Source organism: Mustela erminea, chromosome 9, assembly GCF_009829155.1.
Source record: "Mustela erminea isolate mMusErm1 chromosome 9, mMusErm1.Pri, whole genome shotgun sequence".
Lineage (NCBI taxonomy): Eukaryota > Metazoa > Chordata > Mammalia > Carnivora > Mustelidae > Mustela > Mustela erminea.
In genome coordinates this window covers 59,699,851-59,727,778 of record NC_045622.1, presented here as the reverse complement: position 1 = coordinate 59,727,778, position 27,928 = coordinate 59,699,851, and the positions used below count along the sequence as shown (strand labels likewise).

The following is a 27,928-nucleotide window of genomic DNA, read 5'->3' as shown; positions in this document are numbered from 1 at the left end:
TTACTTCTAGGAAGGGAAAGTTGACTTGAGCTGAGTAGTGTCTTCAGAACAAGGGAGTGCGTGGAGGTACTCTTGGGAAATGCAAGAAGATGGTTGATATAGTGAGTAGGGGCACATTAGAACTTCAAGTAGGGGACCTGTCTATGCTTCTACTTTTATAATCTCAGAGTTTTTGATGCTGTATTTATCTTATATTAAATAATATAAGAAACACATTTTTATTAGCTGTAAGAGAGTGGTGAGGGAGCTTTCCAGAGACCCAGGTAAGAACTATGCTCTAAACTTTCCCTAGTGTCTTCAGTGGTATTAATGGAGGAACAAACCCTAAAGCATAGGAACTAACTGCCTTGCTTTGAATCTGTACCTTATCTGCTAGCCCTGTGACCTGGAACATATTTCCAATTCCATTAAACCTTTGGTGGAGATAAAAGGTCATTTATGTGGGAAAATGACAAATTTAGGAATTAGTATGCTGGGTCAAAGTGACAGAAGAGAAATTACGCCCTTAAAAGCCATGCAGTGGCGATGCCTGGGCGGATCAGTCTGTCAAGTATCTGCCTTCAGCTCAGGTCAGGATATCAGGGTCCTGGCATCCAGTCCTGCATTAGCTCCTTGCTCATCAGGAAACCTGCCCCTCCACTGATTGTGCTCTCTCTCTCTGACATATAAATAAAACCTTAAAAAACAAAAAAAAGCAGTACAGTGGTATAGAATTAGGGACACCACTGCCTAGAAAAGCAGGAAAAGAAGCTATTATAAGCAAAGTACCAATGAAATTTCTTGCACACAAGAGTAACATAGCGAATTTTAGGGGAACTGATCCACATGTGGATGTAGAACTGACAAGGCAGGATCTAGCTTGCATCTAGCCACAGGAATGTACTGATATTATAATGAGGTCAAAGGACTAAACTTCACAGAAGCACTGATACTAAGAACAACTCAAGTAAGGGGCCATTGTGACCAAGATACCACTGGACTTGGAACTCAGTGCAGTAGAGAGTGGTGAGGTCACTGATGAAAGCCGGGATCCCTGTCTCGTGAATGAGAAGAGGAAAAGTCTATTCTCAGAACAGAAAACACCTAGAGGTCTCTTGTGTGGAGCTGGCAACTATGCACATCCACTCTTGTGGCCATCACTTCAAAGTCTGCACCTGAGTCCCTGGCATAGAAGTGAAAAGTCAGGGCCTTGGGATTAGCAGTGAAAGATGAAACCAGCCCCCATCACCTTGAGAAGTTTGGCTAACATTTTCCAGAATGAACTTCCTGTTTGTAAAATGGAATAAAAATCCCTACCTCACAAGTATGTTCCAAGGCTTTAAGGAGATCACTGTAAAGTGCTTTGTCTGTCATTATTGAGAGGTAGTGGTAGCAGTTTATACAATATACTCTGATCTGTTCCTCTGTGCTCTGTTCCACTGTGTATTCTAGACCTGACTGTATTCTTTATGAGTTCCAGACCCATATTTCTAACTATGTGATGGCCATATCTGATTGCTCAAGAGTGCATCAAATACAGTATGTCCAAGAAACCTCCAGCTGTTTCCTAATCTATCCCTGCTAATCAATTTCCCAGCTAGCGAATAACGCATCATCTATTGCTTGAGCCTGAAAATAGAAATGGTTTTTTACCATCCCACCCTGATTATAATATCATCTTATCTGTCTCCCATTTATCTTACCCCTTAAATCTATTAATATATGGAAGCCATAATAATTAAAAAAAATACAAATCAAATCATGTCACCCACATCCTTGCAGTTTTCTATAGTTTTTCTTGGCTTTCAGGTTAAAGACAGATAACGTATAACAGTTTTAAGATCATTCATGGCTTCTCTGCACCTTTCTATCATATAACACTCCTCCTTGTGAGCTGAATTACAGTTACAATTTCTGATTTTTGCATATAAATCATATACACTGAATCATTGACTCTGGTTACTTTTTGTTGTTGTTATTGTTGTTGTTTAAAGAGAGAGTGAGAGAGAGTGCCTGTGCCTGCAGATTGGTGAGCAGCAGGAGGGGGTCTGGTGGGAGGTAGAGAGAGAATCCCAAGCAGGCTCCATGCTCAGCACAGAGCCCACCATGGGGCTTGATCTTACAACCATCATGAGCTGAGCGAAAACCAAGTGTTGAACACTTAACTGACTGAGCCATCCAGGAACCCTGTAATTAATTTAACTGATGTTATGTTGTACAATTCATCTGTATTTCTGTAAGTGAAGCAGTAGTTGATTCTTTTCATTGTGTAATATTTCATTCTTTCTCTATATCATAATTTATCTGTTCCACTGAATGAAGACCATTTAAGTTTCTAGAAGCTTGGGATCCTCGTGCATACTGTTGTTACAGTCTTTGGACTCACACAAGCATGCATTTCTGAATTTCTAGAAGAATAATCGCTAGTTTATTGGTTTTGCATATATTCTGCTTTAGTAGCTACTACCAAATATTTTCTAAAGCAGTTACACCATTTTACACTGTCACCAGCAAAGCCTGAGAGTTTTCTTGGTCTATATCCTCATAAATTTTGAAATTGCTTATCTTTCCCCTCCTCTTCTTTATATTTTTTTGCCTTCTGACTTCTATCCCATTTCATTCTCTTACTTTCTGTTGGCGAGTCCCTCCCTTTCTACCTCCCTCCTTCCATCTAGCTGTGCTAGAGAGCATGTATCTGTAGGTCAATTAATACTGTTTTGAATTCAGAAAAGACAAAAATTCCCTTTGAATCTTCACTTCTAGGTCTAACTCTACTTTTTTCCTGATGACACAGTTGGAAATTTCTGCACCTGCATTTTCCCAGAAACCCTGTCCGACTTAACCTGGTTGAAAATGATAAAGCTTCACTGCAAACCCTCTGCATTCTTTCTTTGGTCATATCACAGTTTTAAATAATCATGTAATAGGTTTCTGATACTTTTTTCTTTCTCCCTCATTACATTTTTTCCATTAAATCCACGCTTCCCCAATCTATTTCAGTGGATGGTAGAGAAAAACATTCATTAATTTTTCATTCTTTGAATGGACATTTATTTTAGTGAAGGAATGAAAAGAAAAAGTTTTGTTACTAGAAGCATTTATCCAAAGAAGGAAAAAAAAAAAAAAAAAACCAAGTTAAAGTATGGCAAAACATTTATTCATTCCAACCACTTACAAATATCTCTAGAGACAAAGTGAAGACCCACATAGAGTAAAATTGATAACATTTCTGTTCTCTAGGCCTTAGTTTTCTTATCTATGAAGTGGAAGAACTAGATGAGTTAAATGCTGAGACACATTCCACTATATCAGACTATAGCATTTGCACATGAGTGAGAGTGGTAGTATACTTATGGAAGTCACTGCTGAAGGGGGATGAACTGGGGAGAGAAAGCAGGGATTCTGAGTCAAGACAGGATACCTAGAACGCCACCCTCAGGGCAACTAAAGGGAACTGAGGAATGAGGATGTAACCTACATTCTCACAAACCAATAAGATTCTGCTCCGTCCTGGGCCAATCTGCTCACAGCAGCAGGGAGGGCAGATCAAGGCTAGATATAAAAGGATGAACAGGGCCGGTTGCTCCTTACACTTGCTTCTGACACAACCGTGTTCACTAGCAACCACAAGGAGACACCATGGTGCATCTGACTGGTGAGGAGAAGGCTGCCGTCACCGCCCTGTGGGGCAAGGTGAACGTGGACGAAGTTGGTGGTGAGGCCCTGGGCAGGTTGGTATCCAGGTGGCAAAGCAGGCTGACAGAGAGTGAATGGAAGCTGGGCTGGCGGAAAGGGCTCAGTCCCCTGGGTTTCTGACAGGCTCTGACTCCTCTGCCCTCTGTGCTGTTGTCACCCTTCAGGCTGCTGGTCGTCTACCCCTGGACTCAGAGGTTCTTTGACTCCTTTGGGGACCTGTCCTCTCCTGATGCTGTTATGAGCAACCCCAAGGTCAAGGCCCATGGCAAGAAGGTGCTGAACTCCTTTAGCGAGGGCCTGAAGAATCTGGACAACCTCAAGGGCACCTTCGCTAAGCTCAGTGAGCTGCACTGCGACAAACTGCACGTGGATCCCGAGAACTTCAAGGTGAGTCCAGGATATGCTCCGTTTCCTTCCTTGGCGCTTTCTAGTCTTTCATTCTGCTTCTTTTGCCTACCTCTTCTCCCCCCACCTTCCTGGAGTAGGTATCATCATGGAATGCTTGTCAAAATTTACATAATGTCGTATGTTTTCTTTCAGTATTCCATATTGTTTCCTTTCTCCCAAACTTTCATTGCATCAAGCTCTTCACTTAATTACTCATCTGTTGCCCTTCTCTATTCCCCTTAACTTGTTTCTCCTACTCAATACCCACATTACGCACACTAGCTCTCATCTTCTCCTTCTATGCTTGGAAAATGCTGTCTGTCTCTCCATATGGGGATTGGCAGGGCTCCTCCAAGTAGAGGCCACAAATCATCTCAAAATTAAAGAGTAATTGGGCATGTGATGTGATGAGCATAGGGTGTTATAAGCAACGAATGCATCACTGAAAATTATATAAAAAATGAATGATGTATTATATGTTGGCTAATTGCATTTAAAAAACAAAAAAGAAAAAGTGCATTTTTAGAGAGTCAAGATTCAATGGAGAGGGAAGGAAAGGAAATGTCTGAGGATGATGGACCAGAAGTAGAGAAGTAGGGCATGAGTAGTTTCTAAAAGACATCCAAGCACCATACTAATTAATCAATTAATAGTTAAGTATATGTATAATAAAAATAAAAATATACTATACACACACACACACACACACACACATATTTATGCTGATGGCGATAACCTGAAGATCAGTTTGGGCTGGAGTGTGGAGTGTGGGCAGAAAAAAAATGATGGTTGGCTCAGTTTCTCAGAAGCCCAGCTTGATTTCTCTCTTAATCATGTATCTGTGTCTATGTCTGCCTTCCCCACAGCTCCTGGGCAACGTGCTGGTGTGTGTGCTGGCTCACCATTTCGGCAAGGAATTCACCCCTCAGGTGCAGGCTGCCTATCAGAAGGTGGTGGCCGGTGTGGCCACTGCCCTGGCTCACAAGTACCACTGAGACCCTGGCCTATTTCCTGGTGACCACTGGAAGACCCTGTTTCCCTAAATTCTGTCTTCTGAACTGGGGGAAATAAAGTCCACCATCAAGGGTTGGGTTTCTGCCTAATAAAGAACCTTCAGCTCATCTTTCTGATGCATTTCACTTATTTTATTTAATTTTATTATTTGTCTGGGTATATTGCACATCCCTGAGGGTCTGCAGATAGGATGTTTTCCTGTCTTGTTCCAAAAGGTCCAGGGAAATTAGAATGGAAGGGGACCATACACCATACACATCACCGGTTGTTGACACTTCTCCTTCCAGAGCATAGACATGGTCAAGAAGGTTTTAAATATATAGAGAATACTGGCATTAAAGGGCCTCTGTGGAAGACTTGCAACCTCAGGCACAGCCCTCAGGCTAATGCTTTGACCTGTTTCCTACAATTAGTGAAAAAGCTGGTGTTCAAATAGAGACATAAGGAGTGGTCAAGGCATTGTTGTGTTTCCTTTTCCCCTGCTTCCCTTGCCTGCAGTGTTGCCAGCAATAGCCTGCTCCATCAAGTGCGCCTGCTCTGAGGAGTATCCTCCCTCTTTTACTTGCCCCAGACTCGTCCATAAATAATGCCTGCCCCCACCTTCCCATTCCAGACAAACTACACGCTTACCTGTCACCTGTGACCCCTTGCACCCTGGCCTGAATGCACTTTCCAACATTGTCCAAGAAAATCTTTCCAAACCCTTCCCCTCTTCCCATTTTTCACATTTCTTCTTAACCCTCACACTCATACCCTATGCTGTAAAAACTCTGCTGCCTATTTCATACTGTCCAACGGGACTACCATGCCTTGTGACTTTCCTTCATAAGCAGGAGATGAATATTTACTAACTGAAGTGGTTGGTGAGTGAATGAATAGATGAATGAGTGATTATTCTCTCTTGGAACTACTGGAACTAGAGGACAATCTGAGCCAGGGACCTTTGGAGAGAAGTCCTTTTGTATTGACGCTCCAGTACACAAAGAGGAAAGGAAACACTGACCAGACATTTGCTTTCTGTTTGGAGCCCGTTGGACATTTGGTCTTATGAACTAATGCCTTGTATATTTGTAAAGGCTCCCAGACTGAAGCCTACACTCTGATTCTAGGATGTACAGTTTCAAATTTAACTTGAGAAAAATTGCCCCTTTGCTCACCATAAATCAACACCTTGGCCCACATAGTGGTATCAACAAAATCTAATTCTGAATGGTGATCTGAGCCCAATAGAGGAAATATTTGTGTGGTGATTATAGATTGAGACATTAATCATTCTGTAATTATTAGCACATATTTTATCAATCTCCTGGCTAGATTGTACTCACCAGGTCCGTCCTGGTTCAAAACATCAAAGTATAAAAATTTGGCAAACTGGATAAAAAGGGGAAAAAGGTCCTTATGTAACTTTCTTGGGAACTTAGGGTGTGTGTGTATGTGTGTGCATGCACATCTGTGTGCATGTTCACACGCGGGGGCATGTTCACATGCATGTATGTGTGCTGTTTAGTGTTCACTGGGGCTGGGAGCAACATAAAGCACACATCCTGTGAGGCCCTTCACAGGGTAGAAGTAAGGTTAAAGTAGTAAAGATGGCAGTGGGTCAAGAAGCTTTCTAGAATATTTGAATGTTGAACTGGATGTGAGACTGAGGCCCAGAACATAATAATATTTATCAGTTTATTCTTATTTTCATCTGATATGTCTGACCTTTGATGTGTTATTATAACTTGAAGACTGTCCCTGCCAGGTAATGGGTTAAGAAAAGGAGAAGTCTGTCTCCCTCTACAGTCATGCTAAGTAGCAATGATGATGGGAGAGAGAACAGCAACTCCTGTCCTCACGCCAGGAGCAAGGTGGATGCAGTAGTGGTCAGTGCAAAAGCTTGGTCCCCAGGTCATTCATGGCAAAGAAGGCTGAAAGAGGAAGAGACAAGAAAACATAGGGGATCTCTTTCTGAGTACAGAGAATAGTAGGGGAAGTCCAAGTAGATGCCAGTTTCTTTCAGTCAAGATGGAAAAGCTGGGGCCTTTACAGGAAAGTATAAGCCTATATAATACTGTTATTTAGAAAGCTCTGAGAATTTCTCATGACAAAGTTTCCTGCAAAACACATGCCCAAACTTCCCTAGAAGACCTCCCTTTGCACACTTATACCTGAACTCTGACATCAGAGTTGTGAAATAGAGTCCTGAGAACAACAGTCTGGATGTAAAACAATGGTAAAGGTAATGAAGTTTTAAATTTAGTAAAATGTAACTCAAAGTCCAAAGCTCAATGTGTGTGTGTGTGTGTGTGTGTGTGTGTGTGTGTGTGTGTGTGTCTGTCTGTAGTTTTAAACATTTAACACACTGGAAGTTCCCCTTTTCCTGGAAGTCAGCATGTGGAATCTTGCCCCAGGAATAGACCAGTAGTAAGAACATCTTTGCTTAAGTTAAGGGTTTTAGAGAAGAATGAATACAAAGAGAAAACGCTAGAACTGGGCATGTAATTCTTACCTAACCCTCAGATTGCCAGGCAAGAACCAAGTCTTTCCTACATATCTGAGAATGATCAAGGAGAGGTTGTTCACAAATACTGGCTGGGGTTTGGGACAAGTGAAAAGGGAGAGGAATCCTTACATACTTAGCAATGATGGAGAAAGTAGTTTAGGGAATGCAGCAATGGAAGTGGGAACACAGGGAGTTCATTTCAAACAACCAGAAATAGAGAAGTCCTTCCCTTCTGGTTCACCTAGAAATGTTTTTGTAGTTGGGGTTTCTGAGTGTTAGAGGTAAAAGGATGAAAAATTTCTGTTAAATGTTTGTTGCCAACAAAGACAAGCAAGGTGATTTTAGATCGGGGTGCCTGGATCAAAATAAGATTCTAAGGTGGGAGGAACATTGTAAGTTAAAAAATGCATGGCCCTTTCCTTGCTGAAAGAAAATGGGAATTCAGGAGTAGGCTAAGCTGCAAGAGGTACAGGTGATGGGAAGTTGGAAGAAGAACCAGCAGGGCCCTCCAGGAACTCCGAGATCCTATGCTGAACTCAGAAAGGCTTGCTGTTTTGGCTTTTTTTTTCCTTTCTTTCTTTCTTTCTTCCTTCCTTCCTTCCTTCCTTCCTTCCTTCCTTTCTTCTTCTTTCTTTCTTTCTTTCTTTCTTTCTTTCTTTCTTTCTTTCTTTCTTTCTTTCGTCTTTCTTTCTTAAATTAAATTTATTTTTTTTCAGTGATCCAAAATTCATTCTTTATGCACCACACCCAGAGTTCCATGCAATACGTGCCCTCCTAAGTACCCACCACCAGGTTCACCTAACCCCCCACCTCTCTCCCCTCCAAAACCCTCAGTTTTTTCTCAGAGGCCACAGTCTCTCATGGTTTGTCTCCCCCTCCGATTTCCCCCAACTCACTTCTCCTCTCCATCTCTCAGTGTCTTCCATGTTATTCCTTATGCTCCACAAGTAAGTGAAACCATATGATAATTGACTCTCTCTGCTTGACTTATTTTGCTTTTCTTATGGTATCTTTTATTGGTAAGGAGCAGAACTCTCTGGTTTTTCTTTGCCTAAGAAGTTAGTCTTCAAAACACATGACATGCAGGAAAGAAAGATAGGCGGGGGATATTAGAAAAACTGTAGGGATAGAAGGATATAAGCTAGTAAAAAAAGATTGAAGCAAACAAAAATATGTAGAGAAAATGAGATTATAGGTGTTGAATTTGAATAAAAGAAATTCTTACATACATAGCATTCTTAGTGGTCTAGGGGGAAAAAAAAATCTGAGCCAAGGCCAGAGTACCTTTCTACTTTCCTTCCCCTCATTTCAAGTTACAGAGAAGTTTCTCTATCACTCCAGGAAGAAACCATTTTTTTTTTTTAAATGTCTCGAGTTAATTAAAAGCATTGCTTCCCTCAGTGTTACCAATAATTTTGGTTTGTAATTGATTTTTGTGTTATTTTATTTCTTAGTATGTCAAGAGATCTCTATGTTTTCATCTGTGGATCCAAAAAGCTGATAGAATTGTTATTTCACAGGACACTCTTGATTCATATGTAATTCAATTTTCAAATCATCATTTGTTTGACTATATGACTAAATAAAGAAATGAATGAATGAATGAATGAATGAATGAATGTGTTTTTTTTTTTCTTCCTAGGATGATTTAATCCAAACTAAGAGAAGGAAGACATACTTAGAACTGGGGTGGTGCCTGGGTGGCTCAGTGGGTTATGTCTCTGCCTTGAGCTAATCATGATCTCAGGGTCCTGGGATCAAGCCCAGAATCGGGCTGTCTGCTCGGCAGGGAGCCAGCTTCCTCCTCTCTCTACCTGCCTCTCTGCCTATTTGTGATCTCTGTCTGTCAAATAAATAAATAAAATCTTAAAAAAACGTTTAAAATAATAAAACTGAAGAGCACTCTCTAAGAGATTACCAGGTTTGATTCTCAAAATTGTAAGATTATGTTTGCCAAAGAGAATGATTTTAGCAGAAAATTTATTATTAAGATGGGACCTAGAGAACCCTAGAGAGAAGACAGAGGGTCTGAATTCAGACTCACAAGCAGGTGTCGGAATTGCCAAGGAGAGGGATGGCACTCACCATTCATGCCTCACCCTGCAGAACCACACCCAGGCCTGGGCCAATCTCACTGCTTCAGGGAGGGCAAGATCAGGGCTGGATATAAAAGGAGGAACAGGGCCAGCTGAACCTTACACTTGCTTCTGACACAACCGTGTTCACTAGCAACCACAAGGAGACACCATGGTGCATCTGACTGGTGAGGAGAAGGCTGCCGTCACCGCCCTGTGGGGCAAGGTGAACGTGGACGAAGTTGGTGGTGAGGCCCTGGGCAGGTTGGTATCCAGGTGGCAAAGCAGGCTGACAGAGAGTGAATGGAAGCTGGGCTGGCGGAAAGGGCTCAGTCCCCTGGGTTTCTGACAGGCTCTGACTCCTCTGCCCTCTGTGCTGTTGTCACCCTTCAGGCTGCTGGTCGTCTACCCCTGGACTCAGAGGTTCTTTGACTCCTTTGGGGACCTGTCCTCTCCTGATGCTGTTATGAGCAACCCCAAGGTCAAGGCCCATGGCAAGAAGGTGCTGAACTCCTTTAGCGAGGGCCTGAAGAATCTGGACAACCTCAAGGGCACCTTCGCTAAGCTCAGTGAGCTGCACTGCGACAAACTGCACGTGGATCCCGAGAACTTCAAGGTGAGTCCAGGATATGCTCCGTTTCCTTCCTTGGCGCTTTCTAGTCTTTCATTCTGCTTCTTTTGCCTACCTCTTCTCCCCCCACCTTCCTGGAGTAGGTATCATCATGGAATGCTTGTCAAAATTTACATAATGTCGTATGTTTTCTTTCAGTATTCCATATTGTTTCCTTTCTCCCAAACTTTCATTGCATCAAGCTCTTCACTTAATTACTCATCTGTTGCCCTTCTCTATTCCCCTTAACTTGTTTCTCCTACTCAATACCCACATTACGCACACTAGCTCTCATCTTCTCCTTCTATGCTTGGAAAATGCTGTCTGTCTCTCCATATGGGGATTGGCAGGGCTCCTCCAAGTAGAGGCCACAAATCATCTCAAAATTAAAGAGTAATTGGGCATGTGATGTGATGAGCATAGGGTGTTATAAGCAACGAATGCATCACTGAAAATTATATAAAAAATGAATGATGTATTATATGTTGGCTAATTGCATTTAAAAAACAAAAAAGAAAAAGTGCATTTTTAGAGAGTCAAGATTCAATGGAGAGGGAAGGAAAGGAAATGTCTGAGGATGATGGACCAGAAGTAGAGAAGTAGGGCATGAGTAGTTTCTAAAAGACATCCAAGCACCATACTAATTAATCAATTAATAGTTAAGTATATGTATAATAAAAATAAAAATATACTATACACACACACACACACACACACACATATTTATGCTGATGGCGATAACCTGAAGATCAGTTTGGGCTGGAGTGTGGAGTGTGGGCAGAAAAAAAATGATGGTTGGCTCAGTTTCTCAGAAGCCCAGCTTGATTTCTCTCTTAATCATGTATCTGTGTCTATGTCTGCCTTCCCCACAGCTCCTGGGCAACGTGCTGGTGTGTGTGCTGGCTCACCATTTCGGCAAGGAATTCACCCCTCAGGTGCAGGCTGCCTATCAGAAGGTGGTGGCCGGTGTGGCCACTGCCCTGGCTCACAAGTACCACTGAGACCCTGGCCTATTTCCTGGTGACCACTGGAAGACCCTGTTTCCCTAAATTCTGTCTTCTGAACTGGGGGAAATAAAGTCCACCATCAAGGGTTGGGTTTCTGCCTAATAAAGAACCTTCAGCTCATCTTTCTGATGCATTTCACTTATTTTATTTAATTTTATTATTTGTCTGGGTATATTGCACATCCCTGAGGGTCTGCAGATAGGATGTTTTCCTGTCTTGTTCCAAAAGGTCCAGGGAAATTAGAATGGAAGGGGACCATACACCATACACATCACCGGTTGTTGACACTTCTCCTTCCAGAGCATAGACATGGTCAAGAAGGTTTTAAATATATAGAGAATACTGGCATTAAAGGGCCTCTGTGGAAGACTTGCAACCTCAGGCACAGCCCTCAGGCTAATGCTTTGACCTGTTTCCTACAATTAGTGAAAAAGCTGGTGTTCAAATAGAGACATAAGGAGTGGTCAAGGCATTGTTGTGTTTCCTTTTCCCCTGCTTCCCTTGCCTGCAGTGTTGCCAGCAATAGCCTGCTCCATCAAGTGCGCCTGCTCTGAGGAGTATCCTCCCTCTTTTACTTGCCCCAGACTCGTCCATAAATAATGCCTGCCCCCACCTTCCCATTCCAGACAAACTACACGCTTACCTGTCACCTGTGACCCCTTGCACCCTGGCCTGAATGCACTTTCCAACATTGTCCAAGAAAATCTTTCCAAACCCTTCCCCTCTTCCCATTTTTCACATTTCTTCTTAACCCTCACACTCATACCCTATGCTGTAAAAACTCTGCTGCCTATTTCATACTGTCCAACGGGACTACCATGCCTTGTGACTTTCCTTCATAAGCAGGAGATGAATATTTACTAACTGAAGTGGTTGGTGAGTGAATGAATAGATGAATGAGTGATTATTCTCTCTTGGAACTACTGGAACTAGAGGACAATCTGAGCCAGGGACCTTTGGAGAGAAGTCCTTTTGTATTGACGCTCCAGTACACAAAGAGGAAAGGAAACACTGACCAGACATTTGCTTTCTGTTTGGAGCCCGTTGGACATTTGGTCTTATGAACTAATGCCTTGTATATTTGTAAAGGCTCCCAGACTGAAGCCTACACTCTGATTCTAGGATGTACAGTTTCAAATTTAACTTGAGAAAAATTGCCCCTTTGCTCACCATAAATCAACACCTTGGCCCACATAGTGGTATCAACAAAATCTAATTCTGAATGGTGATCTGAGCCCAATAGAGGAAATATTTGTGTGGTGATTATAGATTGAGACATTAATCATTCTGTAATTATTAGCACATATTTTATCAATCTCCTGGCTAGATTGTACTCACCAGGTCCGTCCTGGTTCAAAACATCAAAGTATAAAAATTTGGCAAACTGGATAAAAAGGGGAAAAAGGTCCTTATGTAACTTTCTTGGGAACTTAGGGTGTGTGTGTATGTGTGTGCATGCACATCTGTGTGCATGTTCACACGCGGGGGCATGTTCACATGCATGTATGTGTGCTGTTTAGTGTTCACTGGGGCTGGGAGCAACATAAAGCACACATCCTGTGAGGCCCTTCACAGGGTAGAAGTAAGGTTAAAGTAGTAAAGATGGCAGTGGGTCAAGAAGCTTTCTAGAATATTTGAATGTTGAACTGGATGTGAGACTGAGGCCCAGAACATAATAATATTTATCAGTTTATTCTTATTTTCATCTGATATGTCTGACCTTTGATGTGTTATTATAACTTGAAGACTGTCCCTGCCAGGTAATGGGTTAAGAAAAGGAGAAGTCTGTCTCCCTCTACAGTCATGCTAAGTAGCAATGATGATGGGAGAGAGAACAGCAACTCCTGTCCTCACGCCAGGAGCAAGGTGGATGCAGTAGTGGTCAGTGCAAAAGCTTGGTCCCCAGGTCATTCATGGCAAAGAAGGCTGAAAGAGGAAGAGACAAGAAAACATAGGGGATCTCTTTCTGAGTACAGAGAATAGTAGGGGAAGTCCAAGTAGATGCCAGTTTCTTTCAGTCAAGATGGAAAAGCTGGGGCCTTTACAGGAAAGTATAAGCCTATATAATACTGTTATTTAGAAAGCTCTGAGAATTTCTCATGACAAAGTTTCCTGCAAAACACATGCCCAAACTTCCCTAGAAGACCTCCCTTTGCACACTTATACCTGAACTCTGACATCAGAGTTGTGAAATAGAGTCCTGAGAACAACAGTCTGGATGTAAAACAATGGTAAAGGTAATGAAGTTTTAAATTTAGTAAAATGTAACTCAAAGTCCAAAGCTCAATGTGTGTGTGTGTGTGTGTGTGTGTGTGTGTGTGTGTGTCTGTCTGTAGTTTTAAACATTTAACACACTGGAAGTTCCCCTTTTCCTGGAAGTCAGCATGTGGAATCTTGCCCCAGGAATAGACCAGTAGTAAGAACATCTTTGCTTAAGTTAAGGGTTTTAGAGAAGAATGAATACAAAGAGAAAACGCTAGAACTGGGCATGTAATTCTTACCTAACCCTCAGATTGCCAGGCAAGAACCAAGTCTTTCCTACATATCTGAGAATGATCAAGGAGAGGTTGTTCACAAATACTGGCTGGGGTTTGGGACAAGTGAAAAGGGAGAGGAATCCTTACATACTTAGCAATGATGGAGAAAGTAGTTTAGGGAATGCAGCAATGGAAGTGGGAACACAGGGAGTTCATTTCAAACAACCAGAAATAGAGAAGTCCTTCCCTTCTGGTTCACCTAGAAATGTTTTTGTAGTTGGGGTTTCTGAGTGTTAGAGGTAAAAGGATGAAAAATTTCTGTTAAATGTTTGTTGCCAACAAAGACAAGCAAGGTGATTTTAGATCGGGGTGCCTGGATCAAAATAAGATTCTAAGGTGGGAGGAACATTGTAAGTTAAAAAATGCATGGCCCTTTCCTTGCTGAAAGAAAATGGGAATTCAGGAGTAGGCTAAGCTGCAAGAGGTACAGGTGATGGGAAGTTGGAAGAAGAACCAGCAGGGCCCTCCAGGAACTCCGAGATCCTATGCTGAACTCAGAAAGGCTTGCTGTTTTGGCTTTTTTTTTCCTTTCTTTCTTTCTTTCTTCCTTCCTTCCTTCCTTCCTTCCTTCCTTCCTTCCTTTCTTTCTTTCTTTCTTTCTTTCTTTCTTTCTTTCTTTCTTTCTTTCTTTCGTCTTTCTTTCTTAAATTAAATTTATTTTTTTTCAGTGATCCAAAATTCATTCTTTATGCACCACACCCAGAGTTCCATGCAATACGTGCCCTCCTTAGTACCCACCACCAGGTTCACCTAACCCCCCACCTCTCTCCCCTCCAAAACCCTCAGTTTTTTCTCAGAGGCCACAGTCTCTCATGGTTTGTCTCCCCCTCCGATTTCCCCCAACTCACTTCTCCTCTCCATCTCTCAGTGTCTTCCATGTTATTCCTTATGCTCCACAAGTAAGTGAAACCATATGATAATTGACTCTCTCTGCTTGACTTATTTTGCTTTTCTTATGGTATCTTTTATTGGTAAGGAGCAGAACTCTCTGGTTTTTCTTTGCCTAAGAAGTTAGTCTTCAAAACACATGACATGCAGGAAAGAAAGATAGGCGGGGGATATTAGAAAAACTGTAGGGATAGAAGGATATAAGCTAGTAAAAAAAGATTGAAGCAAACAAAAATATGTAGAGAAAATGAGATTATAGGTGTTGAATTTGAATAAAAGAAATTCTTACATACATAGCATTCTTAGTGGTCTAGGGGGAAAAAAAAATCTGAGCCAAGGCCAGAGTACCTTTCTACTTTCCTTCCCCTCATTTCAAGTTACAGAGAAGTTTCTCTATCACTCCAGGAAGAAACCATTTTTTTTTTTTTAAATGTCTCGAGTTAATTAAAAGCATTGCTTCCCTCAGTGTTACCAATAATTTTGGTTTGTAATTGATTTTTGTGTTATTTTATTTCTTAGTATGTCAAGAGATCTCTATGTTTTCATCTGTGGATCCAAAAAGCTGATAGAATTGTTATTTCACAGGACACTCTTGATTCATATGTAATTCAATTTTCAAATCATCATTTGTTTGACTATATGACTAAATAAAGAAATGAATGAATGAATGAATGAATGAATGAATGTGGTTTTTTTTTCTTCCTAGGATGATTTAATCCAAACTAAGAGAAGGAAGACATACTTAGAACTGGGGTGGTGCCTGGGTGGCTCAGTGGGTTATGTCTCTGCCTTGAGCTAATCATGATCTCAGGGTCCTGGGATCAAGCCCAGAATCGGGCTGTCTGCTCGGCAGGGAGCCAGCTTCCTCCTCTCTCTACCTGCCTCTCTGCCTATTTGTGATCTCTGTCTGTCAAATAAATAAATAAAATCTTAAAAAAACGTTTAAAATAATAAAACTGAAGAGCACTCTCTAAGAGATTACCAGGTTTGATTCTCAAAATTGTAAGATTATGTTTGCCAAAGAGAATGATTTTAGCAGAAAATTTATTATTAAGATGGGACCTAGAGAACCCTAGAGAGAAGACAGAGGGTCTGAATTCAGACTCACAAGCAGGTGTCGGAATTGCCAAGGAGAGGGATGGCACTCACCATTCATGCCTCACCCTGCAGAACCACACCCAGGCCTGGGCCAATCTCACTGCTTCAGGGAGGGCAAGATCAGGGCTGGATATAAAAGGAGGAACAGGGCCAGCTGAACCTTACACTTGCTTCTGACACAACCGTGTTCACTAGCAACCACAAGGAGACACCATGGTGCATCTGACTGGTGAGGAGAAGGCTGCCGTCACCGCCCTGTGGGGCAAGGTGAACGTGGACGAAGTTGGTGGTGAGGCCCTGGGCAGGTTGGTATCCAGGTGGCAAAGCAGGCTGACAGAGAGTGAATGGAAGCTGGGCTGGCGGAAAGGGCTCAGTCCCCTGGGTTTCTGACAGGCTCTGACTCCTCTGCCCTCTGTGCTGTTGTCACCCTTCAGGCTGCTGGTCGTCTACCCCTGGACTCAGAGGTTCTTTGACTCCTTTGGGGACCTGTCCTCTCCTGATGCTGTTATGAGCAACCCCAAGGTCAAGGCCCATGGCAAGAAGGTGCTGAACTCCTTTAGCGAGGGCCTGAAGAATCTGGACAACCTCAAGGGCACCTTCGCTAAGCTCAGTGAGCTGCACTGCGACAAACTGCACGTGGATCCCGAGAACTTCAAGGTGAGTCCAGGATATGCTCCGTTTCCTTCCTTGGCGCTTTCTAGTCTTTCATTCTGCTTCTTTTGCCTACCTCTTCTCCCCCCACCTTCCTGGAGTAGGTATCATCATGGAATGCTTGTCAAAATTTACATAATGTCGTATGTTTTCTTTCAGTATTCCATATTGTTTCCTTTCTCCCAAACTTTCATTGCATCAAGCTCTTCACTTAATTACTCATCTGTTGCCCTTCTCTATTCCCCTTAACTTGTTTCTCCTACTCAATACCCACATTACGCACACTAGCTCTCATCTTCTCCTTCTATGCTTGGAAAATGCTGTCTGTCTCTCCATATGGGGATTGGCAGGGCTCCTCCAAGTAGAGGCCACAAATCATCTCAAAATTAAAGAGTAATTGGGCATGTGATGTGATGAGCATAGGGTGTTATAAGCAACGAATGCATCACTGAAAATTATATAAAAAATGAATGATGTATTATATGTTGGCTAATTGCATTTAAAAAACAAAAAAGAAAAAGTGCATTTTTAGAGAGTCAAGATTCAATGGAGAGGGAAGGAAAGGAAATGTCTGAGGATGATGGACCAGAAGTAGAGAAGTAGGGCATGAGTAGTTTCTAAAAGACATCCAAGCACCATACTAATTAATCAATTAATAGTTAAGTATATGTATAATAAAAATAAAAATATACTATACACACACACACACACACACACACATATTTATGCTGATGGCGATAACCTGAAGATCAGTTTGGGCTGGAGTGTGGAGTGTGGGCAGAAAAAAAATGATGGTTGGCTCAGTTTCTCAGAAGCCCAGCTTGATTTCTCTCTTAATCATGTATCTGTGTCTATGTCTGCCTTCCCCACAGCTCCTGGGCAACGTGCTGGTGTGTGTGCTGGCTCACCATTTCGGCAAGGAATTCACCCCTCAGGTGCAGGCTGCCTATCAGAAGGTGGTGGCCGGTGTGGCCACTGCCCTGGCTCACAAGTACCACTGAGACCCTGGCCTATTTCCTGGTGACCACTGGAAGACCCTGTTTCCCTAAATTCTGTCTTCTGAACTGGGGGAAATAAAGTCCACCATCAAGGGTTGGGTTTCTGCCTAATAAAGAACCTTCAGCTCATCTTTCTGATGCATTTCACTTATTTTATTTAATTTTATTATTTGTCTGGGTATATTGCACATCCCTGAGGGTCTGCAGATAGGATGTTTTCCTGTCTTGTTCCAAAAGGTCCAGGGAAATTAGAATGGAAGGGGACCATACACCATACACATCACCGGTTGTTGACACTTCTCCTTCCAGAGCATAGACATGGTCAAGAAGGTTTTAAATATATAGAGAATACTGGCATTAAAGGGCCTCTGTGGAAGACTTGCAACCTCAGGCACAGCCCTCAGGCTAATGCTTTGACCTGTTTCCTACAATTAGTGAAAAAGCTGGTGTTCAAATAGAGACATAAGGAGTGGTCAAGGCATTGTTGTGTTTCCTTTTCCCCTGCTTCCCTTGCCTGCAGTGTTGCCAGCAATAGCCTGCTCCATCAAGTGCGCCTGCTCTGAGGAGTATCCTCCCTCTTTTACTTGCCCCAGACTCGTCCATAAATAATGCCTGCCCCCACCTTCCCATTCCAGACAAACTACACGCTTACCTGTCACCTGTGACCCCTTGCACCCTGGCCTGAATGCACTTTCCAACATTGTCCAAGAAAATCTTTCCAAACCCTTCCCCTCTTCCCATTTTTCACATTTCTTCTTAACCCTCACACTCATACCCTATGCTGTAAAAACTCTGCTGCCTATTTCATACTGTCCAACGGGACTACCATGCCTTGTGACTTTCCTTCATAAGCAGGAGATGAATATTTACTAACTGAAGTGGTTGGTGAGTGAATGAATAGATGAATGAGTGATTATTCTCTCTTGGAACTACTGGAACTAGAGGACAATCTGAGCCAGGGACCTTTGGAGAGAAGTCCTTTTGTATTGACGCTCCAGTACACAAAGAGGAAAGGAAACACTGACCAGACATTTGCTTTCTGTTTGGAGCCCGTTGGACATTTGGTCTTATGAACTAATGCCTTGTATATTTGTAAAGGCTCCCAGACTGAAGCCTACACTCTGATTCTAGGATGTACAGTTTCAAATTTAACTTGAGAAAAATTGCCCCTTTGCTCACCATAAATCAACACCTTGGCCCACATAGTGGTATCAACAAAATCTAATTCTGAATGGTGATCTGAGCCCAATAGAGGAAATATTTGTGTGGTGATTATAGATTGAGACATTAATCATTCTGTAATTATTAGCACATATTTTATCAATCTCCTGGCTAGATTGTACTCACCAGGTCCGTCCTGGTTCAAAACATCAAAGTATAAAAATTTGGCAAACTGGATAAAAAGGGGAAAAAGGTCCTTATGTAACTTTCTTGGGAACTTAGGGTGTGTGTGTATGTGTGTGCATGCACATCTGTGTGCATGTTCACACGCGGGGGCATGTTCACATGCATGTATGTGTGCTGTTTAGTGTTCACTGGGGCTGGGAGCAACATAAAGCACACATCCTGTGAGGCCCTTCACAGGGTAGAAGTAAGGTTAAAGTAGTAAAGATGGCAGTGGGTCAAGAAGCTTTCTAGAATATTTGAATGTTGAACTGGATGTGAGACTGAGGCCCAGAACATAATAATATTTATCAGTTTATTCTTATTTTCATCTGATATGTCTGACCTTTGATGTGTTATTATAACTTGAAGACTGTCCCTGCCAGGTAATGGGTTAAGAAAAGGAGAAGTCTGTCTCCCTCTACAGTCATGCTAAGTAGCAATGATGATGGGAGAGAGAACAGCAACTCCTGTCCTCACGCCAGGAGCAAGGTGGATGCAGTAGTGGTCAGTGCAAAAGCTTGGTCCCCAGGTCATTCATGGCAAAGAAGGCTGAAAGAGGAAGAGACAAGAAAACATAGGGGATCTCTTTCTGAGTACAGAGAATAGTAGGGGAAGTCCAAGTAGATGCCAGTTTCTTTCAGTCAAGATGGAAAAGCTGGGGCCTTTACAGGAAAGTATAAGCCTATATAATACTGTTATTTAGAAAGCTCTGAGAATTTCTCATGACAAAGTTTCCTGCAAAACACATGCCCAAACTTCCCTAGAAGACCTCCCTTTGCACACTTATACCTGAACTCTGACATCAGAGTTGTGAAATAGAGTCCTGAGAACAACAGTCTGGATGTAAAACAATGGTAAAGGTAATGAAGTTTTAAATTTAGTAAAATGTAACTCAAAGTCCAAAGCTCAATGTGTGTGTGTGTGTGTGTGTGTGTGTGTGTGTGTGTGTCTGTCTGTAGTTTTAAACATTTAACACACTGGAAGTTCCCCTTTTCCTGGAAGTCAGCATGTGGAATCTTGCCCCAGGAATAGACCAGTAGTAAGAACATCTTTGCTTAAGTTAAGGGTTTTAGAGAAGAATGAATACAAAGAGAAAACGCTAGAACTGGGCATGTAATTCTTACCTAACCCTCAGATTGCCAGGCAAGAACCAAGTCTTTCCTACATATCTGAGAATGATCAAGGAGAGGTTGTTCACAAATACTGGCTGGGGTTTGGGACAAGTGAAAAGGGAGAGGAATCCTTACATACTTAGCAATGATGGAGAAAGTAGTTTAGGGAATGCAGCAATGGAAGTGGGAACACAGGGAGTTCATTTCAAACAACCAGAAATAGAGAAGTCCTTCCCTTCTGGTTCACCTAGAAATGTTTTTGTAGTTGGGGTTTCTGAGTGTTAGAGGTAAAAGGATGAAAAATTTCTGTTAAATGTTTGTTGCCAACAAAGACAAGCAAGGTGATTTTAGATCGGGGTGCCTGGATCAAAATAAGATTCTAAGGTGGGAGGAACATTGTAAGTTAAAAAATGCATGGCCCTTTCCTTGCTGAAAGAAAATGGGAATTCAGGAGTAGGCTAAGCTGCAAGAGGTACAGGTGATGGGAAGTTGGAAGAAGAACCAGCAGGGCCCTCCAGGAACTCCGAGATCCTATGCTGAACTCAGAAAGGCTTGCTGTTTTGGCTTTTTTTTTCCTTTCTTTCTTTCTTTCTTCCTTCCTTCCTTCCTTCCTTCCTTCCTTCCTTTCTTTCTTTCTTTCTTTCTTTCTTTCTTTCTTTCTTTCTTTCTTTCGTCTTTCTTTCTTAAATTAAATTTATTTTTTTTCAGTGATCCAAAATTCATTCTTTATGCACCACACCCAGAGTTCCATGCAATACGTGCCCTCCTTAGTACCCACCACCAGGTTCACCTAACCCCCCACCTCTCTCCCCTCCAAAACCCTCAGTTTTTTCTCAGAGGCCACAGTCTCTCATGGTTTGTCTCCCCCTCCGATTTCCCCCAACTCACTTCTCCTCTCCATCTCTCAGTGTCTTCCATGTTATTCCTTATGCTCCACAAGTAAGTGAAACCATATGATAATTGACTCTCTCTGCTTGACTTATTTTGCTTTTCTTATGGTATCTTTTATTGGTAAGGAGCAGAACTCTCTGGTTTTTCTTTGCCTAAGAAGTTAGTCTTCAAAACACATGACATGCAGGAAAGAAAGATAGGCGGGGGATATTAGAAAAACTGTAGGGATAGAAGGATATAAGCTAGTAAAAAAAGATTGAAGCAAACAAAAATATGTAGAGAAAATGAGATTATAGGTGTTGAATTTGAATAAAAGAAATTCTTACATACATAGCATTCTTAGTGGTCTAGGGGGAAAAAAAAATCTGAGCCAAGGCCAGAGTACCTTTCTACTTTCCTTCCCCTCATTTCAAGTTACAGAGAAGTTTCTCTATCACTCCAGGAAGAAACCATTTTTTTTTTTTAAATGTCTCGAGTTAATTAAAAGCATTGCTTCCCTCAGTGTTACCAATAATTTTGGTTTGTAATTGATTTTTGTGTTATTTTATTTCTTAGTATGTCAAGAGATCTCTATGTTTTCATCTGTGGATCCAAAAAGCTGATAGAATTGTTATTTCACAGGACACTCTTGATTCATATGTAATTCAATTTTCAAATCATCATTTGTTTGACTATATGACTAAATAAAGAAATGAATGAATGAATGAATGAATGAATGAATGTGGTTTTTTTTTCTTCCTAGGATGATTTAATCCAAACTAAGAGAAGGAAGACATACTTAGAACTGGGGTGGTGCCTGGGTGGCTCAGTGGGTTATGTCTCTGCCTTGAGCTAATCATGATCTCAGGGTCCTGGGATCAAGCCCAGAATCGGGCTGTCTGCTCGGCAGGGAGCCAGCTTCCTCCTCTCTCTACCTGCCTCTCTGCCTATTTGTGATCTCTGTCTGTCAAATAAATAAATAAAATCTTAAAAAAACGTTTAAAATAATAAAACTGAAGAGCACTCTCTAAGAGATTACCAGGTTTGATTCTCAAAATTGTAAGATTATGTTTGCCAAAGAGAATGATTTTAGCAGAAAATTTATTATTAAGATGGGACCTAGAGAACCCTAGAGAGAAGACAGAGGGTCTGAATTCAGACTCACAAGCAGGTGTCGGAATTGCCAAGGAGAGGGATGGCACTCACCATTCATGCCTCACCCTGCAGAACCACACCCAGGCCTGGGCCAATCTCACTGCTTCAGGGAGGGCAAGATCAGGGCTGGATATAAAAGGAGGAACAGGGCCAGCTGAACCTTACACTTGCTTCTGACACAACCGTGTTCACTAGCAACCACAAGGAGACACCATGGTGCATCTGACTGGTGAGGAGAAGGCTGCCGTCACCGCCCTGTGGGGCAAGGTGAACGTGGACGAAGTTGGTGGTGAGGCCCTGGGCAGGTTGGTATCCAGGTGGCAAAGCAGGCTGACAGAGAGTGAATGGAAGCTGGGCTGGCGGAAAGGGCTCAGTCCCCTGGGTTTCTGACAGGCTCTGACTCCTCTGCCCTCTGTGCTGTTGTCACCCTTCAGGCTGCTGGTCGTCTACCCCTGGACTCAGAGGTTCTTTGACTCCTTTGGGGACCTGTCCTCTCCTGATGCTGTTATGAGCAACCCCAAGGTCAAGGCCCATGGCAAGAAGGTGCTGAACTCCTTTAGCGAGGGCCTGAAGAATCTGGACAACCTCAAGGGCACCTTCGCTAAGCTCAGTGAGCTGCACTGCGACAAACTGCACGTGGATCCCGAGAACTTCAAGGTGAGTCCAGGATATGCTCCGTTTCCTTCCTTGGCGCTTTCTAGTCTTTCATTCTGCTTCTTTTGCCTACCTCTTCTCCCCCCACCTTCCTGGAGTAGGTATCATCATGGAATGCTTGTCAAAATTTACATGTCATATGTTTTCTTTCAGTATTCCATATTGTTTCCTTTCTCCCAAACTTTCATTGCATCAAGCTCTTCACTTAATTACTCATCTGTTGCCCTTCTCTATTCCCCTTAACTTGTTTCTCCTACTCAATACCCACATTACGCACACTAGCTCTCATCTTCTCCTTCTATGCTTGGAAAATGCTGTCTGTCTCTCCATATGGGGATTGGCAGGGCTCCTCCAAGTAGAGGCCACAAATCATCTCAAAATTAAAGAGTAATTGGGCATGTGATGTGATGAGCATAGGGTGTTATAAGCAAATAATGCGTCACTGAAAATTATATAAAAAATGAATGATGTATTATATGTTGGCTAATTGAATTTAAAAAACAAAAAAGAAAAAGTGCATTTTTAGAGAGTCAAGATTCAATGGAAAGGGAAGGAAAGGAAATGTCTGAGGATGATGGACCAGAAGTAGAGAAGTAGGGCATGAGTAGTTTCTAAAAGACATCCCGGGACACCTGGGTGGCTCAGTTAGTTAAGCAGCTGCCTTCAGCTCAGGTCATGATCCCAGGATCCTGGGATCGAGTCCCATATCAGGCTCCTTGCTTGGCAGGGAGCCTGCTTCTCCCTCTGCCTCTGCCTGCCACTCTGTCTTCCTGTGCTCGCTCTTGCTCCTCTCTTTCTGACAAATAAATAAATAAAATTAAAAAAAAATAAAATAAAAAATAAAAGACATCCCAGCATATGTATATCTCATATACATATGAGATACTCGTTTATGCTGATGAAGATAACCTGAAGATCAGTTTGGGCTGGAGTGTGGAGTGTGGGCAGAAAAAAAATGATGGTTGGCTCAGTTTCTCAGAAGCCCAGCTTGATTTCTCTCTTAATTATGTATCTGTGTCTATATCTGCCTTCCCCACAGCTCCTGGGCAACGTGCTGGTGTGCGTGCTGGCTCACCACTTCGGCAAGGAATTCACCCCTCAGGTGCAGGCTGCCTATCAGAAGGTGGTGGCCGGTGTGGCCACTGCCCTGGCTCACAAGTACCACTGAGACCCTGGCCTATTTCCTGGTGACCACTGGAAGACCCTGTTTCCCTAAATTCTGTCTTCTGAACTGGGGGAAATAAAGTCCACCATCAAGGGTTGGGTTTCTGCCTAATAAAGAACCTTCAGCTCATCTTTCTGATGCATTTCACTTTTTTATTTTATTTCATTTTATTTTATTTTATTTTATTTTATTTTATTATTTGTCTGGGCATATTGCACATCCCTGAGGGTCTGCAGATAGGATGTTTTCCTGTCTTGTTCCAAAAGGTCCAGGGAAATTAGAATGGAAGGGGACCATACACCATACACATCACCGGTTGTTGACACTTCTCCTTCCAGAGCATAGACATGGTCAAGAAGGTTTTAAATATATAGAGAACACTGGCATTAAAGGGCCTCTGTGGAAGACTTGCAACCTCAGGCACAGCCCTCAGGCTAATGCTTTGACCTGTTTCCTACAATTAGTGAAAAAGCTGGTGCTCAAATAGAGACATAAGGAGTGGTCAAGGCATTGTTGTGTTTCCTTTTCCCCTGCTTCCCTTGCCTGCAGTGTTGCCAGCAATAGCCTGCTCCATCAAGTGTGCCTGCTCTGAGGAGTATCCTCCCTCTTTTACTTGCCCCAGACTCGTCCATAAATAATGCCTGCCCCCACCTTCCCATTCCAGACAAACTACACGCTTACCTGTCACCTGTGACCCCTTGCACCCTGGCCTGAATGCACTTTCCAACATTGTCCAAGAAAATCTTTCCAAACCCTTCCCCTCTTCCCATTTTTCACATTTCTTCTTAACCCTCACACTCATACCCTATGCTGTAAAAACTCTGCTGCCTATTTCATACTGTCCAACGGGACTACCATGCCTTGTGACTTTCCTTCATAAGCAGGAGATGAATATTTACTAACTGAAGTGGTTGGTGAGTGAATGAATAGATGAATGAGTGATTATTCTCTCTTGGAACTACTGGAACTAGAGGACAATCTGAGCCAGGGACCTTTGGAGAGAAGTCCTTTTGTATTGACGCTCCAGTACACAAAGAGGAAAGGAAACACTGACCAGACATTTGCTTTCTGTTTGGAGCCCGTTGGACATTTGGTCTTATGAACTAATGCCTTGTATATTTGTAAAGGCTCCCAGACTGAAGCCTACACTCTGATTCTAGGATATACAGTTTCAAATTTAACTTGAGAAAAATGTCTCTTTGCCATTCATGAGAAAATTGAAGAGACACCCTCTGTTAGATTACTAGGTTGTGATTTTCAAAATTCTAAGAATATTGTTGCCAAGGAGAATGATTTTTTTTTTTTTTTTTTTTTTTTTTTTTTAGCAATTTGTATTGCTGATGGGACTTAAGGACTTAGAGAGACGACAGCAGGTCTGAATTCAGACTCATAAGCCAGTGTCAGAACTGCCAAGAAGAGGAATGGCAGTCGCAGAACCACACCCAGTCATGGGCCAATCTCACAGTCACAGGGAGGGCAAGATCAGGGCTGGGCACAAATGGAAGAGCAGGGCCAGCTGCTGCTTCCACTTGTTTTTGACACAGCCATGTTCCCTAGTAATCACAAACAGACACCATGGTGCATCTGAGTGCTGAGGAGAAGGCTGCTGTTTCCAGCCTTCAGGGCAAGGTGAAGGTGGATGTTGTTGGTGGTGAGGCCCTGGGAAGGTTGGTCTCCAGGTGGCAAAGCAGGCTGATGAATTGAAGCTGGGCTGGCAGAAATGGCTCAGTCCCCTGGGTTTCTGATAGGCTCTGACTCCTCTGCCCTCTGTGCTGTTGTCACCCCTCAGGCTGCTGGTTGTCTACCCTTGGACTCAGAGGTTCTTTGACTCCTTTGGGGACCTGTCCTCTCCTGATGCTATTATGAGCAACCGCAAGGTGAAGGCCCATGGCAAGAAGGTAGTGAACTCCCTTATTAATGGCCTGAAGAACCTGGACAACCTCAAGGGTGCCTTTGCTAAGCTTAGTGAGCTGCACTGTGACAAGCTGCATGTGGATCCTGAGAACTTCAAGGTGAGTCTGCGGATCTCAATATTCTCCTTCTTCCTTTTTAAGGTCAAGCTGATGGTATTCAGAAAGAGTATGGGCATTAGGTGCTGTTTAGAGTGGAAGGAGGTATTCTAATAGCATTAGTATGGAGTCTTCAGGACTGTGGTTTTTTGGTTTTGTTCTGATTAAACTTTCGAGTGTTCATTTACAAAGTGCTTTCAATCCATTCCAAATCATTTTTTCTAATACCTTTTCCATTGTCTCTTCCTTTGAAAATAAGGAGGATAAAATCTGATTGCTCCTTTGCCTAGGTGGAAAGAATAACCGTAATAATTTAAGCTTGGCATTAAGGCAGAAGGCGAGAAACATTTCTAAATGTAAAATCAGGCTAATATGGTTGAAGTCACATAGAGAATAACATCCGAGATCCAGCTCTTTCTGCTTATATTCTAGGGGCACAGCTTGGGGTTATGGATGGGGCTGGAAAATGCTGAATCTCAGCTGAGTTTATTGGCTAACCAGGCTCATGTCTCTTGTCTCCTCCCCACAGCTCCTGGGCAACGTACTGGTGTGTGTGCTGGCCCGCCACTTTGGCAAGGAATTCACCCCACAGGTGCAGGCTGTCTTTCAGAAGGTGCTGGCTGGTGTGGCCAATGCCCTGGCCCACAAATATCACTAAGCTCCCTTTCCTGTTTTTCAGGAATAGTCCCTTGGTCCCCAGAACCCAACACCTGAACTTGGGGAAATTGTAAAGTGCTTTGAGCACCTGGCTCTTGCCTAATAAAGAACATTTCTTTTCACTGCAATGGTTTATTTAAATTATCCCTGTGTCTCTCACTGGAATTGTTCAGGACATGGGAGGGCAAGGAGTTTAAGACATAAAGAAATGAGGGGCTAGCTCAGATCTTGGGAAAATATATCTATATTTTGGACTCCATGAAAGGAGAGGTTGTAAATAGTCAAACATGTGGGAAACAGACCCTGCAGACAATTTTGACTTTCCCTTAGAAAAGGATTCAGGACGACGCTTGATTTAGGGTCTAGATTTTTCCTATCATTTATTTAAATCAAATCTTTATTTAGCTTTGCTTTTATATGTCCTTCTTCTCCCCAGTTGTCCAGAACCTCATAACCCTCAATCCACTAAGCTCTTCTGCCTGAAGACACCACTGTTGCTCTCTGATTTTCCTACAAGTTTTGCTGTCGCCTTACTCATCCTCCCCATCACTCTTATCTTGGTTCCCTCCATCCTCTTACAGTGGAGACCAACATGAAGTTCTCACATAGCAGGAGAGGGAGTTTCAGAGGCTCTTCCTTAGTGCCTTTCATGGTCTGCATTGAAGTAACTGGTAATATTTTGTTCAATATATGACTAAGGCAAATGTGAAAAGGAACTTTTGGCAGCTTGATATTCACTGCTGTCTTGCAATCTCATCATGAGTTTACACCAAATGGCATCCTCTTCTTCTGAAAATGCTTTAGCACGTATAGCCAGGAAGTGATTGGAGGCCTGCTCCCACCTCCACCTCTTTTTGATGCCTCTGATGTCTACTCTGTCTTTCTTGTTACTAGTACAGTGTTGCCAACAGCAACATACCCTGATTTCATTACTTCAGTCAAAGGCCACTTATGTGGATGCTAGATGCTGGAGATAAAATGACCTTGAAGTGGTCTTTGTCCCCTCAAACATTCTAGTTCTGAATATAGTTAGAAAGACCATGAAAATACTGCCACTAGTAAATAAATTAATTGATTAATTAAATTAATATAGAATCTTCATTTAAACTCAGAATGGAGATGCACACAAGGTGTCCTTATAAATACATAAATGAGCATTTTCTAAGCCTTCAGGATCAGAGGGGAGCCAGAAGTGTGCCTTGGTGACAGCTTTGGTTATCTGCTGAAGGGGCCTTCACATTTGATATTGACCTGAGTGTTAGGATTTTATATGCAGAGAAACCATAGAAGAGCAAAGGTCTTGCAGATCTGGACACAGTAGGATTGGTATTGATAAATGAAGACATAAAAGTAAAGTGGAAAGAAGGGTCGTGTAAGCATCTAAGAGAAAACAGGCTACACATGGCTTCTGGGAATCAGAATGATGTGGGGGAGTGGGCAGGCAGGAATAAGGATGGTCCAGTAGGTCACTGAAGGACCTGAAGATGGATGG

The 27,928-nt window shown here is 42.5% G+C and overlaps 5 protein-coding genes across 5 annotated transcripts; all 5 read left to right on the top strand.

The window, feature by feature from the left end:
- The first annotated feature begins 3,549 nt into the window (after window positions 1-3,549).
- On the top strand, window positions 3,550-5,185 carry LOC116598517 (hemoglobin subunit beta). The gene is made up of 3 exons (XM_032357425.1): window positions 3,550-3,710; window positions 3,840-4,062; window positions 4,929-5,185. Exons 1-3 carry the CDS (start codon window positions 3,619-3,621, stop codon window positions 5,055-5,057), a joined length of 444 nt encoding a protein of 147 aa, XP_032213316.1. The 5' UTR covers window positions 3,550-3,618; the 3' UTR covers window positions 5,058-5,185.
- Window positions 5,186-9,742: 4,557 nt separating this feature from the next.
- Window positions 9,743-11,378, top strand: LOC116598515 (hemoglobin subunit beta). The gene is made up of 3 exons (XM_032357423.1): window positions 9,743-9,903; window positions 10,033-10,255; window positions 11,122-11,378. The coding sequence occupies exons 1-3, from the start codon at window positions 9,812-9,814 to the stop codon at window positions 11,248-11,250; spliced, it is 444 nt and encodes a 147-aa protein (XP_032213314.1). The 5' UTR covers window positions 9,743-9,811; the 3' UTR covers window positions 11,251-11,378.
- Window positions 11,379-15,923: 4,545 nt separating this feature from the next.
- On the top strand, window positions 15,924-17,559 carry LOC116598516 (hemoglobin subunit beta). The gene is made up of 3 exons (XM_032357424.1): window positions 15,924-16,084; window positions 16,214-16,436; window positions 17,303-17,559. Exons 1-3 carry the CDS (start codon window positions 15,993-15,995, stop codon window positions 17,429-17,431), a joined length of 444 nt encoding a protein of 147 aa, XP_032213315.1. The 5' UTR covers window positions 15,924-15,992; the 3' UTR covers window positions 17,432-17,559.
- Window positions 17,560-22,096: 4,537 nt separating this feature from the next.
- Window positions 22,097-23,901, top strand: LOC116598514 (hemoglobin subunit beta). Its single transcript, XM_032357422.1, has 3 exons — window positions 22,097-22,256; window positions 22,386-22,608; window positions 23,645-23,901. The coding sequence occupies exons 1-3, from the start codon at window positions 22,165-22,167 to the stop codon at window positions 23,771-23,773; spliced, it is 444 nt and encodes a 147-aa protein (XP_032213313.1). The 5' UTR covers window positions 22,097-22,164; the 3' UTR covers window positions 23,774-23,901.
- Window positions 23,902-25,264: 1,363 nt separating this feature from the next.
- Window positions 25,265-26,564, top strand: LOC116599556 (hemoglobin subunit beta-like). The gene is made up of 3 exons (XM_032359451.1): window positions 25,265-25,437; window positions 25,560-25,782; window positions 26,309-26,564. Exons 1-3 carry the CDS (start codon window positions 25,346-25,348, stop codon window positions 26,435-26,437), a joined length of 444 nt encoding a protein of 147 aa, XP_032215342.1. The 5' UTR covers window positions 25,265-25,345; the 3' UTR covers window positions 26,438-26,564.
- Window positions 26,565-27,928: the final 1,364 nt, after the last annotated feature.

Coding starts and splice junctions, on each gene's coding strand:
- LOC116598514 (XM_032357422.1), top strand. CDS start 22,165: ATGGTGCATCTGACTGGTGAGGAGAAGGCTGCCGTCACCGCCCTGTGG. Junction 22,257..22,385: donor GGTGGTGAGGCCCTGGGCAG/GTTGGTATCCAG, acceptor GTCACCCTTCAG/GCTGCTGGTCGTCTACCCCT. Junction 22,609..23,644: donor TGGATCCCGAGAACTTCAAG/GTGAGTCCAGGA, acceptor CCTTCCCCACAG/CTCCTGGGCAACGTGCTGGT.
- LOC116598517 (XM_032357425.1), top strand. CDS start 3,619: ATGGTGCATCTGACTGGTGAGGAGAAGGCTGCCGTCACCGCCCTGTGG. Junction 3,711..3,839: donor GGTGGTGAGGCCCTGGGCAG/GTTGGTATCCAG, acceptor GTCACCCTTCAG/GCTGCTGGTCGTCTACCCCT. Junction 4,063..4,928: donor TGGATCCCGAGAACTTCAAG/GTGAGTCCAGGA, acceptor CCTTCCCCACAG/CTCCTGGGCAACGTGCTGGT.
- LOC116599556 (XM_032359451.1), top strand. CDS start 25,346: ATGGTGCATCTGAGTGCTGAGGAGAAGGCTGCTGTTTCCAGCCTTCAG. Junction 25,438..25,559: donor GGTGGTGAGGCCCTGGGAAG/GTTGGTCTCCAG, acceptor GTCACCCCTCAG/GCTGCTGGTTGTCTACCCTT. Junction 25,783..26,308: donor TGGATCCTGAGAACTTCAAG/GTGAGTCTGCGG, acceptor TCCTCCCCACAG/CTCCTGGGCAACGTACTGGT.
- LOC116598516 (XM_032357424.1), top strand. CDS start 15,993: ATGGTGCATCTGACTGGTGAGGAGAAGGCTGCCGTCACCGCCCTGTGG. Junction 16,085..16,213: donor GGTGGTGAGGCCCTGGGCAG/GTTGGTATCCAG, acceptor GTCACCCTTCAG/GCTGCTGGTCGTCTACCCCT. Junction 16,437..17,302: donor TGGATCCCGAGAACTTCAAG/GTGAGTCCAGGA, acceptor CCTTCCCCACAG/CTCCTGGGCAACGTGCTGGT.
- LOC116598515 (XM_032357423.1), top strand. CDS start 9,812: ATGGTGCATCTGACTGGTGAGGAGAAGGCTGCCGTCACCGCCCTGTGG. Junction 9,904..10,032: donor GGTGGTGAGGCCCTGGGCAG/GTTGGTATCCAG, acceptor GTCACCCTTCAG/GCTGCTGGTCGTCTACCCCT. Junction 10,256..11,121: donor TGGATCCCGAGAACTTCAAG/GTGAGTCCAGGA, acceptor CCTTCCCCACAG/CTCCTGGGCAACGTGCTGGT.